This window comes from Gadus macrocephalus, chromosome 3, assembly GCF_031168955.1.
Source record: "Gadus macrocephalus chromosome 3, ASM3116895v1".
NCBI classification, from domain to species: domain Eukaryota; kingdom Metazoa; phylum Chordata; class Actinopteri; order Gadiformes; family Gadidae; genus Gadus; species Gadus macrocephalus.
Window position 1 is genome coordinate 26691668 of NC_082384.1, and position 16270 is coordinate 26707937.

Here is a 16270-nt window from a genome sequence, read left to right on the forward strand (position 1 = left end):
GACAAAGTATACGTGCGTACACATGCATAGTATGTGTACATATACAGACTAATACATACAAGGACAAACAAACATATACATACATATACATAAGTAAGGACGCATTACGCATACACACACATGTAGACCTAGCTAAACATACAAATATATTCTCATACATTCGTACACATACTCTTACATACAAACATACATAAGTACACAAACATATTTATACATACATATACACATAAGGACGCATACATACGTATACATAAGTTTACATACGTACGCATACATATACATATGTACACATAGCTAAACATACTCAAACATACGTACACATGCGTAAACATACTTATATATGTATACATACTCATACATACGTGCACATAGTGTGATAACTGGGTATAGTAATTAAAACATGTTAATCTGCTGGTCCACTAGGTGGCAGCAACTCTCGATTGTTACGGTTGAGTTAACCTATATTAAAGCACAGAACAAGTTCGGTCAGTGATGTGCCCCGGTTTTGCCATGATAAGTTCAGCTGCACACTGTGTTCGTCAGGAACGAAATAAAGCTCCTTCAATGTGCCATAAGAAGCCTCCCATGAGTTACTACATAAATGGCGACGAGGATAAACTAAAGCCGATGCCTCGTGGGGATGCAAGCAAACAGTAAGACTCTGTAAAGTTGCTGTATTGGCATTAGCGAATCCGAATCCGAATCGGACGTTCCCCCGGAAATAATCATGGCGGCGGGATTCGTAGGGAGCACCGCTCCGTTCGACAGTGAGACGCAGACGTGGGAAGAATAGGATCTCCACCATTTTTTTTAAGCTAATGAAATCACAGATGCTAGTCGGCAGAAAGCTATATTGCTCAGTTCAATGGGAAGTCAGACGTACAGCCTCGGGAGGAACCTCGTCAGTCAGACGTACAGCCTCGTGAGGAACCTCGTCAGTCAGACATACAGCCTCGTGAGGAACCTCGTCAGTCAGACGTACAGCCTCATGAGGAACCTCGTCAGTCAGACGTACAGCCTTGTGAGGAACCTCGTCAGTCAGACGGACAGCCTCGTGAGGAACCTTGTCAGTCAGACGGACAGCCTCGTGAGGAACCTCGTCAGTCAGACATACAGCCTCATGAGGAACCTCGTCAGTCAGACGTACAGCCTCGTGAGGAACCTCGTCAGTCAGACGTACAGCCTCGTGAGGAACCTCGTCAGTCAGACATACAGCCTCGTGAGGAACCTCGTCAGTCAGACGTACAGCCTCGTGAGGAACCTCGTCAGTCAGGCGTACAGCCTCGTGAGGAACCTCTTCAGTCAGACGTACAGCCTCGTGAGGAACCTCGTCAGTCAGACGTACAGCCTCGTGAGGAACCTCATCAGTCAGACGTACAGCCTCGGGAGGAACCTCGTCAGTCAGACGTACAGCCTCGTGAGGAACCTCGTCAGTCAGACGTACAGCCTCGTGAGGAACCTCGTCAGTCAGACGTACAGCCTCGGGAGGAACCTCGTCAGTCCCGCCAAGCCCGGAGACAAGACGTTTGCCGAAATGGTCAAGATTTTAAAGGAACATTTCAACCCCAAACCCAGCGAGATTGTGCAGCGGTTCAAGTTTAATTCCAGACATAGGAAGCTTGAGGAAACAGTAATGGAATACATCGCTGTGCTAAGGAAGTTAGCACTGGATTGCAACTATGGAGACAAGTTGTCGGAGATGCTACGCGATAGACTGATTCGTGGGATCGGCGATGACCGCACTCAGCGCCGGCTGTTGTCAGAGCCGGATTTGACCTTTGAGAAAGCACTGAAGCTGGCACACGCCATTGAGACAGCCAGCAAGGATGTGAAGGAGTTACCGTCTCTGTAGTCTACACCCACCACACATTAGGGCACCTCAAGCAGTGCACAAAATGTCTACAAGGCAGTTCCCCACTAAGCAGCAGCACCAGAATAACGCTTGTTACAGGTGTGGAGGTGAGCAGCACAGGGCTGGGGACTGTAGGTTTATTAAGGAAACCTGTCATAAGTGTGGGAAAATGGGCCACATTCAAAAAGTGTGTAGGTCAGGTGGCTCGGTTAGCGCTTCACAGGCTTGAGGGGGTGGAGTACCAACAGGGAAGTATGGGAAACCTCAGGGAACACATTATGTCAGCCAGGGGGAGGGCGACATAGACGAAGATGAAGTCATGTTCACACTGTACAAACTAGAACAACTAGACATACCAGCAGAGGAGCCATTTATACAGACATTGACTGTTAATGGGGAGAAACAGCCATTTGAAATGGACTCGGGGTGTGGGGTAACAGTAGTGAACCACTCTGTGTACAAAACCTTATGGGGGAAGGAGGTGCCAGAGCTACGCTCCTGTAGAGGGAGGCTTAAAACATATACGGGACATAAAGTAAATGTTGTGGGAGCAGCAGTGGTTAAAGTACAGCATAAACAGCTAGTAGAGAACTTACCATTGGTAGTGGTGGCAGGTTCAGGCCCTAGTTTAGTAGGCAGGTACCGGATTAGGAGGTTAGGTTTACAGTGGAAACCAGAACCCCAGATCCACCATGTTCAGACAGAGACCCCAGAGAAGGCACAGCGGAGACCAGAGCCACAGATACTCCAGGTTCAGACAGAGACCCCAGAGAAGGCACAGCGGAGACCAGAGCCACAGATACTCCAGGTTCAGACAGAGACCCCAGAGAAGGCACAGCGGAGACCAGAGCCACAGATACTCCAGGTTCAGACAGAGACCCCAGAGAAGGCACAGCGGAGACCAGAGCCACAGATACTCCAGGTTCAGACAGAGACCCCAGAGAAGGCACAGCGGAGACCAGAGCCACAGATACTCCAGGTTCAGACAGAGACCCCAGAGAAGGCACAGCGGAGACCAGAGCCACAGATACTCCAGGTTCAGACAGAGACCCTAGAGAAGGCACAGCGGAGACCAGAGCCACAGATACTCCAGGTTCAGACAGAGACCCTAGAGAAGGCACAGCGGAGACCAGAGCCACAGATACTCCAGGTTCAGACAGAGACCCTAGAGAAGGCACAGCGGAGACCAGAGCCACAGATACTCCAGGTTCAGACAGAGACCCTAGAGAAGGCACAGCGGAGACCAGAGCCACAGATACTCCAGGTTCAGACAGAGACCCTAGAGAAGGCACAGCGGAGACCAGAGCCACAGATACTCCAGGTTTAGACAGAGACCCTAGAGAAGGCACAGCGGAGACCAGAGCCACAGATACTCCAGGTTCAGACAGAGACCCTAGAGAAGGCACAGCGGAGACCAGAGCCACAGATACTCCAGGTTCAGACAGAGACCCTAGAGAAGGCACAGCGGAGACCAGAGCCACAGATACTCCAGGTTAAAGACGAGACTTTGGGGGAGGTCAAAAATATATGTGGACAAGGAAGCAGCCCCCAGGTTTTTTAAAGCCAGACCCGTCCCGTACGCCTTGAGAGGGAGAGTTGAGGCTGAACTCGTCTCCTTGCCGAGAAGATAATTGAACCAGTAAAATATGCTGAGTGGGCAGCGCCGCTGGTCCCTGTGTTGAGGCCAGATGACACAGCAAGGCTGAGCCTACAAACTGACTGTGAACCAATTCTCAAAACTGAAATTTGCAAAATTAGATCTGAGTCACGCTTACCACCAGATTCCATTGGATGAGGAGGCAAAAAAGTATGTAACTATAAATACACACAAAGGCTTGTTCACATACAGAGTGCTACCTTTTGGCGTTTCAACATGTCCGGCTATTTTCCAACATGCCATGGAGGGACTGCTGCAGGGCAAACCTTGTGTGGCCATCTTCCTGGATTACATCCTGCTGATGGGAAAAGACGACAAAGAGCGCCTGCAGACTCTGACCATGGTGCTGAAACAGCTACAGGAGGTCGGTCTAAGGCTCAAGAGGACCAAGTGTGTGTTCATGAAAGTGATACTTTTGGGTCACAAATAGGATGCAACAGGACTCCACCCAGTGCATGAGAAGGTGGAAGCGATCAAAGAGGCACAGCCTCATCCTTCAAATGTGACAGAGCTGAAGGCATATTTGGGACTGTTAAACTATTACGAGTTCCTACCAAATCTGTCTACTGTCCTTGCTCCGGTGCACAAACTGCTACAAAAAGACACAAAGTGGCTGTGGGGAGATGTACAACAAGCAGCCTTTGAAAACTCTAAAGAACTCATGCAGTCGGCTCAGGTGCTTGTGGATTACGATCCAGAGAAGGACATTGTGCTGTCCTGTGATGCGTCACCATACGGGGTAGGTGCCGTACTGTCACACCACATGCCAGATGGAACTGAAAGACCCATAGGTTTTACCTCACGAACACTAAACACAGCAGAGAAAAACTACTCACAACTGGATAAGGAAGGGCTTGCTGTGATTTTTGTACATTTATTGATTGAAATTCACTATAGTGAAAAGACCACAAGCCCTTGTTGTCAGTTTTCAATGAGATGAAAGCAGTACCACAAATGGCCTCGCCCGGAATCCAAAGGTGGGCCACTGAGAGCCTACGAATATACAATAGTGTATAACGAAAGAAAACATCACAGCAATGCAGACGCTCTCAGCCGCCTTCCTTTGCAAGATACTGTGGTAACCCGGTCCTCGGTTGGACCGGGTTCCACGGACAGAACTCGCTTGGCTTAGGGGTTTCGGCCATTTCAGGCGTTTATTCACAACCAACTTAACAAACCAACAATGACGGAGACTCGGTCTCTAGGGCCTCCGTGGGCCTCTAGGCTCTCTCGCTGCCACGAGCCCTTCCTTCCTGCACCCGAGCCGTGCTGTGCTGTGCTGGTCCTCCTTTTAAGATGGCTCCGGTGCTTTCGGCCAGGTGTCCCCCAATCACCCTGATTGGGGTGCCGAAAGGGCTGCTCTCCATCGCCGGCTGGTGGGTGGGGGTGGTACACCCCGTCCTCCACGGTACCCCGGGCCCGTCCAGGCCGAGGACCACGTGGCGGGATGCCACACTCCTCCACCCTTTGTCCAAGCCCCAGGTAGCCGAGGGACCCGCCCAGGATGGTGTCTCGCCGGGGCCGGGTGTCTCCTGCGGCGCCGGCTGCGTCGTCTCCGGCCGCGTCGTCTCCGGCAGCGTCGTCTCCGGCAGCGTCGTCTCCGGCAGCGTCGTCTCCGGCAGCTTCGTCTCCGGCTACCTCGTCTCCGGCTACCTCGTCTCCGGCCGCCTCGTCTCCCGCCGCTTCGTCTCCCGCCGCTTCGTCTCCCGCTGCGCCGGCGGCAGCTGCCTCTCCTGCCGCGGCGGCGACCGCATCTCTCCTGCCCCGGGACTCTAGGACCGGGTCCCACCACCGGCGGAAAGTCGGACAGTCCCTCCCGATTACCACGGGGGCCGGTAGGTGGGGGACAATCCCCGCCCGGATCGTAAACACACCGTGTGTGGTGCGGACAACCACGTGACACGTGGGGTAGGTCCGGGTGTCCCCGTGGACGCAGGCCACCTCCATCGGCTCCCCTGCCTTCCCACCCGCCAGGTCGGGGCGAAGGAGGGTAACCGCACTGCCGGTGTCCAGGAGGGCCTGCGTGTCCTGGTTCATCACCCGCACCGGGATGGTCGGACTACCAGATGTTCCCTGCGCCCAGCAGGTCGCCAGCATACAGGGCCGACCCGTCCCCACGTCCGCGCCGGCCGGCGGCGCAGCCCCGTCCCGGCCTCGCGCTGCGGCCTTCTCTCCCGCTGCGGCGGCGGCGTCCCTTGCGGCGGCGGCGACGTCCCTTGCGGCGGCGGCGATGTCCCTTGCGGCAGCGGCGACGTCCCTTGCGGCGGCGGCGGCGTCCCTTGCGGTGGTGGCGGCGTCCCTTGCGTCGGCGGCAGCGTCTCTTGCGGCGGCAGCAGCGTCTCTTGCGGCGGCAGCAGCGTCTCTTGCGGCGGCAGCAGCATCTCTTGCGGGGGGTCGTAGTGGGATCTTCGTGCCTGCATTCTCCACCATGTGTGGTAACCCGGTCCTCGGTTGGACCGGGTTCCACGGACAGAACTCGCTTGGCTTAGGGGTTTCGGCCATTTCAGGCGTTTATTCACAACCAACTTAACAAACCAACAATGACGGAGACTCGGTCTCTAGGGCCTCCGTGGGCCTCTAGGCTCTCTCGCTGCCACGAGCCCTTCCTTCCTGCACCCGAGCCGTGCTGTGCTGTGCTGGTCCTCCTTTTAAGATGGCTCCGGTGCTTTCGGCCAGGTGTCCCCCAATCACCCTGATTGGGGTGCCGAAAGGGCTGCTCTCCATCGCCGGCTGGTGGGTGGGGGTGGTACACCCCGTCCTCCACGGTACCCCGGGCCCGTCCAGGCCGAGGACCACGTGGCGGGATGCCACAATACACCTGAAGTGGAGACGTCGGAGGAGAGGGTTCTCATGCTGGGGAGCTCTGACATCACACTTGTGACAGCTGATCAAGTGAAAGCATGGACAGACAAATATCCAGTACTATCGAGAATGAGAGAAATGGTACACAACGGCTGGTCAGCAAAAGAAAAAGGGGAGGAGTTTGCCCCTTATGAGGTGAGGAAACCTGACCTTGGTATTCAAAATGGCTGTGTGATGAGGGGGTCGAGATCGGTTGTGCCAAAACCAGGCCAAGGAAGTGTCATGAGACAACTTCATCAATGCCACCCGGGAGTCTCCAGGATGAAAGCATTGGCTAGGAGTAACCTATGGTCACCGAAGCTTGACAAAGAGGTGGAGGATACGGTAAAGGCCTGTACAACATGTCAGGAGCATCGCAACGTCCCGGCACCAGCTCCGTTACACCCCTGGGATTGGCCTGAGTCGTATTCACATGGATTATGCCGGACCGTTCATGGGAAAAATGCTTTCTGTGCTCGTAGATGCACATTCAAAATGGATGGAAGTGTATCCAGTGAACTCTGCCACTTCAGCCACCACAATTGAGTGCCTGCGTACCAGTTTCAGTAACCATGGACTGCCTGAGTTGGCGGTGTCTGATAATGGCACTCTGCCCAGTGACAACTGGGCAGAGTAATTAAAAAATGTTAATCCGCTGGTCCACTAGGTGGCAGCAAGTCTTTGTTGTTACGGTTGAGTTAACCTATAGTAAAGCACAGAACAAGTTCAGTCAGTGACGTGCCCTAGTGGTGGATTTAATGATTAGTTTCCGTGACCCAGTTCGCGTGATTCAGTTCGCCAAGAGGAGTCGTTCACGAATCGTTTGTTCGTTCAGTCGAGTTTCCGGTAGCACTAACTCCACTGAGTCTGACTGACTCAGCTGAGAACCGTGCAATGGGGTGCATTCCATGATGCGATTTACCGCTACCGGAAACTAGGCTGAACGAACAACCGATTCGCGAACGACTCTTCCCAGCTCAGTCGAGTTTCCGGTGAATCGATTCACCGGGAACTCGACTGAACGTGGAGGAGTCGTTCGCGATTCAGCCTAGTTTCCGGTAGCGGTGAATCGCATCATGGAATGCACGCCATTGCACGGTTCTCATCTGAGTCAGACAGACTCAGTGGAGTTAGTGCTACCGGAAATTTGCTCGTTCGTTCAGTCGAGTTTGCGGTGAATCGAATGGTGAACGAGACGAACGAGAGAAACAAACCGGTTCGGTTTGTTCTCCCTAAAGACTCGTTCATTCGAACCGGTTCGCGAACGAACGAGCCAACACTAATGTGCCCCTGTTTTGCCATGTTAAGTTAAAGGTCCCATGACATGAAAATCTCAATTTATGAGGTTTTCTAACATAAATATGAGTTCCCCTAGCCTGCCTATGGTCCCCCAGTGGCTAAAACTTGCGTTTGGTGTAAAACGAGCACTAGCTGTTCTGCTCGCCTTTGAAAAAACGGAGGCTCAAGCGCGCTGATTTGGAAATCTGTGCTCATGACGTCATCAGGAATCTCAGCTCCTCCCCTTACTCTGCCTGGCCCGTCCAGAGACGTTGGCCCGCCAATGAGACTCGACCGTGCGAGCCCCACGTGTGTGTGTGTGTGTGTGTGTGTGTGTGTGTGTGTGTGTGTGTGTGTGTGTGTGTGTGTGTGTGTGTGTGTGTGTGAATACACACACTATAACGCAAGTGTTTCTTGCCGGTTCTTTGACGTGTCTTGTATTTCCACAACGAGACTGTTCCCGCCAGGCACCATCGCCCGGCAGCAGGGGGGGGGCGCCCCCTTTCTGAACGGCAGCAGGGGGGGGCCGCCCCCTTTCTGAACGGCAGCAGGGGGGGGCCGCCCCCTTTCTGAACGGCAGCAGGGGGGGGCCGCCCCCTTTCTGAACGGCAGCAGGGGGGGCCGCCCCCTTTCTGAACGGCAGCAGGGGGGGGCCGCCCCCTTTCTGAACGGCAGCAGGGGCCGCCCCCTTTCTGAACGGCAGCAGGGGGGGGCCGCCCCCTTTCTGAACGGCAGCAGGGGGGGGCCGCCCCCTTTCTGAACGGCAGCAGGGGGGGGCCGCCCCCTTTCTGAACGGCAGCAGGGGGGGGGCCGCCCCCTTTCTGAACGGCTCTGGATCCCAAAGTCAATTTCCCATTAATTTTCTCCATTAACTTTTCAGAAAATCCAGCTTTAAGCCCGGAGAGTAATCCAACTATCCCACAAATTGTTTGTGACCAAACACAAAAGGAAAAAGGTACAAGACTGTGTACATTATTTTTGGAACGAGTGAAGGAACTACTCATCCACAAACCATCGTCCGTCGTTGGGTAGCGTCCCTACCCAACGTGAAGGACATCTACCACAAGAGGGTGGAGTCGAGGGCAAAAAACATCAGGAGGGATGACACACACCCCAATGCCAGCCTCTTCACCCTGCTGCCGTCGGGTAGACGCCTACGAAGCCTTAACTCAAGGACTGAGAGACTTAAGAGAAGTTTTTATCCACAGGCAGTGAGACACTTGAATTCAAATTTTTAATTCAACACCTTATTTTTAAATTTGATTTTATTTACATTTTTTATTTTATCTAAATAAATTAACTAATTTATTTTATTTTATATTTTTATTTTTATTTATTTTTGCACAGTGTGGAGCATTGACCCTTTAATATTTCACTTCAATTTATTGTATGTGACAAATAAAAACACTTGAACTTGAACTTGAACCATTGTGGACCTTCCCGACGACTTCCAATCGAAGCGCGCTTCTTGTATCTTTTAACCTTTGCCATTATGAGTGTTTATATTGTTAATAAAAGTTTTGGTGTGTGGGGGGGTTTGCATGCATAGTGTTTCATAAAGTGTATATAGTGTCATCACCGACATGCTGACATTGCAGTTCCTTACTACAAATCCGCTCGTGTGTGGTTCCTACGACAATAAGGGTGGCTGGTTGCGGAAGGGAGTAAGGTTACCCGTTTCTAATACATGTGAATTCAGATACGTATTCATTCAACACGATGTATTCCTAGCCTTTATTTGACCAAAATTACTATATAGCACTGCTATATGTCGTGTTCTGTAGAAAGGGTAATCGAATCAGTATCGCTTTTAACTCACTTTATTTGGTAAAGTTTCGGTATGGTTACTATGAGGCAGATGGAGGGGAATTGTATATACACACATGGAGACGCTTACGCCTCGTTTCCACATACGTACATTCTCGTATGCGATCCAACCGTCTCCGACCGAAAGTCCATTAATTCCTATGTGATTCTCCGTAATGTCCGTTTTTCCTCCGAGACTCCTCCCCTCTGTATACGTTAAAATGTTTTAACTTTCGCCGTCGTTTTACGGAGATACCGTATGAAAGTTGTTATGTTTTTCACAAAACATGTAAGTACCTGGCATGCCAAACTCCTCGCCGATCTCTTTCCATGCCTGGTTGGTTTTGTTTTTATCTCTGTATATGTCGATCCTCATGTTCCAAAGTACCGCTCTCCTAAAAACGGCCATTATCATACGCTCCCCCATCTTTTTGGCTGTCCGTAAATAAATTCATGTCCGTACGTAAAACACTACCGACCCCTTCCGTATATTTACGGAAGCACGGATACGAAAAACATACGTATGTGGAAACGAGGCGTCATGCTGCGTTTTATTATCCATCCGTCTCGGAGGTCCGAGGACGTTGCCTAGCGACACGCACGAACACGCCCCTTTTCCTTGGACGGCGAACTCGCCATCTCGGTTGAACTCAGTGGTGACCGAGCAAAATTCCGAGACAGAATTCAAGATGGCTGCGCCCAGTGTGACTTGAAGTATGAACTGTTTTTATTGTTCTTGGAACGCTTTGGTGGTTTAAATGGCAATTTCAATCACTCGTAATACTGCAATACCTTACTGCGTCCGTATCTCTGCCTATGGCCTACTTATTTTGGAGCGCCTGGTCCTCTGCCAATGCTACCGCGACAACAGCTTTCCGGGTGGCGTCCATGTTTTCCCCTCCAACGACCGAGCGAAATAATAAAACGCTTGAAGTGTGGGCGTGGCGTCAGATCCGAGATCCGAGTCGGTTTGCCGAGGTTGCCCTGCTTCTAGAGTTTCTGACCTCTTCTGGGTCCTGCTCTGTATAGACCGAGTAAGCGTGGCCTATATGACGTGGTACGTGCTCTGATTGGCTATGGTTTTGAGAGCCCGCCTCCGGCTGCCTCATATGTGTGATGGTGCTGCAATCTTGTGGCCATGTGCAGTTATTACAGCCTATATGTTTGGTGCTGCTCCCTTGTGGCTATGTGCGGTTTGCAGCTTATCTGCGTCACATATAACATATGTTTTATCTTATTTATTATTTAAATATTCGCTGCTGCATGGTGACGACATGATTAGCACAGCTCCTGTCAACTAGCCAGCCTGCTAACTAGCCAGCCTGCTAAGCTCACCACAGCCCTGTAGTCTTCTCCTTCATACTGGTCCTCATTCCAGTCCAGGCCTGACCTGTACTGGTTTCCACCCAGTGGATGCTGGTCCTCCTCTCTACCAAAGGGATTTCATTGCGGCTCTGTGGTCAATCTCTTGGCTTGTATTGAGTTTACCTTGGATGGTTACGACATAATGGCTTTTAATAAAAACCTCAATGCTGAATATTAATATTAATATTAATTAATATTATGGATTAACAATAAATTCCCCTTTAAACCACATATGGATGCAATACTAAAGAAAGAATGAAGCTTGGTTTCTAGTAAAGAAACAAGTCTTGTTCCCTGAGGACAGAAGATTGTGCGAGCCATGTTTCTCTCAGATTACTGTGATGTGATTTACAGACATGGCATACCCAGACCATCACTGATCCACAGGACTGCTCTAGGATTCACCAGGTCAGGTAGAGGCCTCCTAGGACACTAGGACGCTAGGACCGGGGCCTCTGAGCCAGGCTCCTAGGACGCTCCTAGGACACTAGGACCGGGGCCTTAGAGTTAGGCTCCTAGGACGCTCCTAGGACACTAGGACCGGGGCCTTAGAGTTAGGCTCCTAGGACGCTCCTAGGACGCTCCTAGGACACTAGGACAGAGGCCTTAGAGTTAGGCTCCTAGGACGCTCCTTGGACGCTCCTAGGACACGAGGACCGGGGCCTTAGAGTTAGGCTCCTAGGACGCTCCTAGGACACTAGGACCGGGGCCTTAGAGTTAGGCTCCTAGGATGCTCCTAGGACGCTCCTAGGACACTAGGACAGGGGCCTTAGAGTTAGGCTCCTAGGACGCTCCTAGGACGCTCCTAGGACACGAGGACCGGGGCCTTAGAGTTAGGCTCCTAGGACGCTCCTAGGACACTAGGACCGGGGCCTTACAGTTAGGCTCCTAGGACGCTCCTAGGACACGAGGACCGGGGCCTTAGAGTTAGGCTCCTAGGACGCTCCTAGGACACGAGGACCGGGGCCTTAGAGTTAGGCTCCTAGGACGCTCCTAGGACACGAGGACCGGGGCCTTAGAGTTAGGCTCCTAGGACGCTCCTAGGACACGAGGACCGGGGCCTTAGAGTTAGGCTCCTAGGACGCTCCTAGGACACTAGGACCGGGGCCTTAGAGTTAGGCTCCTAGGACGCTCCTAGGACACTAGGACCGGGGCCTTAGAGTTAGGCTCCTAGGACGCTCCTAGGACACGAGGACCGGGGCCTTAGAGTTAGGCTCCTAGGACGCTCCTAGGACACGAGGACCGGGGCCTTAGAGTTAGGCTCCTAGGACGCTCCTAGGACACGAGGACCGGGGCCTTAGAGTTAGGCTCCTAGGACGCTCCTAGGACACGAGGACCGGGGCCTTAGAGTTAGGCTCCTAGGACGCTCCTAGGACACTAGGACCGGGGCCTTAGAGTTAGGCTCCTAGGACGCTCCTAGGACACGAGGACCGGGGCCTCTGAGTCGTTATTTGATTGTGTCTAAACTTGTCGATAGCGCAGAAATGTTAGATGAAGATGGCGACGTTGAACCAGGGCGTGGTAACCTCGTGAAGCCCTAGAGATAAACACCAACGCTGGAATAAGGGCCGTAGAAGGACTACAGACAGGATTCAAGTTCAAGGTTTACTGCCAGACATTCAAAACAACGTTACATTTACAAAAATGAAATATCAGAAAACAAAGTGTGTGTGTGTGTGTGTGTGTGTGTGTGTGTGTGTGTGTGTGTGTGTGTGTGTGTGTGTGTGTGTGCGTGTGTGCGTGTGTGCGTGTGTGTGCGTCGCTATCGGATATGGCCAGAACTCTTTGATCGATCGACGCAGAGCCAATGAGAATCGATTGCGCAAAAGGGGCGGGTTAAGGAGTGGTTGATGTCGCTGATGTCATCCCCCTGGGTTCGGATTGGATCAGGGATCTCCCCTCGGGACTTCACCGCTTTATTGAGCTAATTATCGCCGTCATGTCTAACAACAACTCCAGCAGCAGCCTGGTCGTCGCTCAACGGGCCGTCAAGCAGCTTAGGGTGGAGGCGAGCGTCCGCAGGATCCAGGTATGAACCCGGAAGAGGAGGTAGCTGTTAGCTGGACGGTAGCATACGAACCCGGAAGAGGAGCTAGCCGTTAGCTGGTGGCATGACGTCATGAGATCCACAACAACATTACTTAACACTTTATCACTTAAAACTTTTAGGATTACTTTACACTTTGCTATCGCTGCACAGTTTTGCGGATGTTTCTCACTGTGCTGAAAGGTTTGTTTCTAAGTTTGAAAATGTGTTAATTACATGAACTATTGAATGTAAGCAATGTTATCTTTATAAAGTTTGGGAACTGACTAATGAGTGAAGTGTTTCTTTTAGCACATTCAATTTACGTATACATGTTTAGATTAGTAACGCCTAATTTAAGTCTTTACTACAAAAACCTACAGGTTTTTGTAGTAAAGACTTAGATTAGTAAAGCCTAATCTAAGGCTTCAGTACATACTGTAGATCTATGTAGTAAAGCCTTAGATTAGCAAAACCTAATCTAAGGCTTCAGTACATACTGTAGCTCTATGTAGTAAAGCCTTAGATCAGTAAAGCCTAATCTAAGGCTTCACATACTGTAGGTCTATGTAGTAAAGATTTAGATTAGTAAAGCCTAATCTAAGGCTTCAGGACATACTGTAGATCTATGTAGTAAACCCTTAGATTAGCAAAACCTAATCTAAGGCTTCACATACTGTAGATCTATGTGGTAAAGCCTTAGATCAGTAAAGCCTAATCTAAGGCTTCACATACTGTAGGTCTATGTAGTAAACCCTTAGATTAGTAAAGCCTCTTCTAAGGCTTCAGTACATACTGTAGATCTATGCGGCAAAGCCTCTTCTAAAGTGTGGATCTCCAGTTTGTTGAACTACCCTCTAGAGTTCTCTCTGTTGGGTGCATTACCTTTACATAGCCCTAACCCTAACCATTACCATTAAGTAAGGGTTTGAACTAACCCTAACCCTTTCTAGAGTTATCTCTGTTGGGTGCATTACCTGCATTAAGTAAGGGTTTGAACTAACCCTAACCCTTTCTAGAGTTATCTCTGTTGGGTGCATTACCATTACCATTACCATTAAGTAAGGGTTTGGTGAAATGCAAAATACGTCGGTGTTAATATTCATCAGATGTTGTTTCAGGAAATATATCGCTTGTACTACAAAAAAAATGATTTATATTTAAACCTATATATAAGTATAGTGTTTGTGTTTCTGAAGGTGTCCCAAGCTGCCGCTGAATTGAGGAATTTCTGTCTGCAAAACGCGTCCAAAGACCCCCTGCTGGTGGGAATCCCTTCCAGTGAGAACCCCTACAGACCCCCAAAGTCCTGCAGCCTGTTCTAGGTATGAGGAGATGGGTTCTCCAGCAGTAATGTTGCAGGTCGGTTCAATTCAAAACATTTTGCCTCGCTCAGCAGAATAATTTGAGCAGAATTCGAAATCCATTTTTTGTTTCAGTGACTTTACGTTTGTGTTCCTCTTTGCCTCTTTCAGGGTAATAAGCAACATGAATGAGTTCTGCAGTTACGTCCCTTTGAAGGCTTTCTGCTCTTTTTGCGGACAGCAGCCAGGGCGGAGGTGTAACGGGGCAATGGTTCCTGGTAAACGGACACTCTTATTAACCTAGTGGTGCCATCATGTATTACGCACTCTAAACTGTGCCAAACAGTGTCTCGTTCTAAACTCTGTAGAACTGTGTAAATTAGGCAGACTTCAAAGTAAGATGTTGCTTTGATTAATAATTTATTCACTTAACATTGTTTTAAGGACTCTTGCTTTGAATCCAATGTTTAATACATTACAAGCATTCATCAGCCTGTAGTTTATTAAACAAATGACTGCAGCTGTGTGCCTGCACCATGTTAGAAACAAGTGGATCTGTTGATTATGAATGGACACAGGCCACAGCTCCTCTCTCTATTGATGGTGTGCTGCCTGGTTGGACTTTCATCTCATCATTTAGTCCATTTATTCACCAATATTCCAACAAAATAGATTTCTGCTTTAAAAGTTTCTGCTAATTCAAAGATTTATCCAGGGTAGTGACCACCATCGATCCAACTCAAAAGCACACACATTGAAAGATGACTTTTTTCAACTATTTCTGGAATTCAGTGAATTGTGTGATTTACATTTTAGCTTTTTAATCTATACCTTTCCACACTGAAATTCTGTGCCTTTAACCTTAATCCTAAATGTATTGTTAAATTCATCTGCCTTAACTTTTCTAGCATTTTAAACAGAATGTATTAAATTGTATTATAAAAATCATCCATTGTGTAGCATTATTGGATCATTTATTTGTAAACAAATATATTACACATTTAATCGCACCTACAAGAGTGTTAAGGGATGGCGTTGTTGGTGGACAGTAGCACCGTTTACAAATGATTCAAACCAACGTTTAGTCAATTCAACCAGGAACGCAAAGCAATCCAATTTCTGCTCCCTTGTCAGATTTTGCTACCGTGGTGCGACTCGATAGTGGAGTCTATCATATCATGCTTCCCATCAGAAAATGCTGCCTTACGTCACAAGCATGACGTAAGGCGCGTGTGATCTGTAGAACAATCGCCTCTCAAATAATGCTCCCACTGCAGAATCATGTTATTTTACACCACTACTCACCTTATGTATACTGTTGATGCTGTTTTATAACGTACATTGAAGATTTCAGCGGTACAGTATGTGCATACGTAATGTTAAAAGGAAACGCCAAAAAAAACATCAATAATCAATTAAACTAAATAAATAACTTCAACAAGAAAAGTGTAGCAAAGTATTGTTAAAACTTGTATATATTTGTGAATGGGATTCTGTGTGTGTTTATATATTTAATTGATAATAATTATTCAAAAGATCCATAAAATAATAATAAAAACAACCAAAGCATCTCAAATCCTTATTTTATTTTAAGGCATTTCTTGCAAATATATACAGCCTTATTTTCATGGGCATATTGGGCACACTCAAAATGTGCCCACCGACTGCACAATCCACACTGCACCTACCAAATAAAACAAAAAAGAGAATTACAATTTACAATGAGATACATTGTACGGTATTATGCACACACATTTGAGTCAATTAATAATACAAAGCACATATTTTACATTGTACTTTACCTTTTCAATCATGCTGTCATCTGCATTTTCTTCGGCAAAGGAGCACACCACACAGAAGTCCTCTAAAATTCCCTAGAAACAATCATTCTGTGAGTAAATAAATCATGGTACACTACAAATGTATAATTTGTGAATAAAAAATAAAAAACATTTCGAAAAACTATTCACACAAATACTAGACTTAAATATATACATGTCACAAATACCTCCCTATTGTTTATGCTATCTAGACACTAAATGCATTATGTTTTCTGTAGCACTGAACAAATGACGTCTAAAATAAAAGTGTAATAAATAGTTATGTTTAACAATGTGCTCTCATCCAGACCACTGGTTTGG

The 16270-nt window shown here is 48.8% G+C and overlaps 1 protein-coding gene and 1 long non-coding RNA gene across 2 annotated transcripts; one reads left to right on the forward strand and one right to left on the reverse strand.

Moving 5' to 3' along the window:
- Positions 1-12627: 12627 nt before the first annotated feature.
- Positions 12628-15077, forward strand: LOC132454773 (guanine nucleotide-binding protein G(I)/G(S)/G(O) subunit gamma-10-like). Its single transcript, XM_060048359.1, has 3 exons — positions 12628-12828; positions 14025-14187; positions 14301-15077. Exons 1-2 carry the CDS (start codon positions 12739-12741, stop codon positions 14148-14150), a joined length of 216 nt encoding a protein of 71 aa, XP_059904342.1. The 5' UTR covers positions 12628-12738; the 3' UTR covers positions 14151-14187; positions 14301-15077.
- On the reverse strand, positions 14372-16017 carry LOC132454775 (uncharacterized). The gene is made up of 2 exons (XR_009524996.1): positions 15932-16017; positions 14372-15813 (listed from the first exon to the last, which is right to left on the reverse strand). It is a non-coding gene; the product is annotated as an uncharacterized LOC132454775 (long non-coding RNA).
- Positions 16018-16270: the final 253 nt, after the last annotated feature.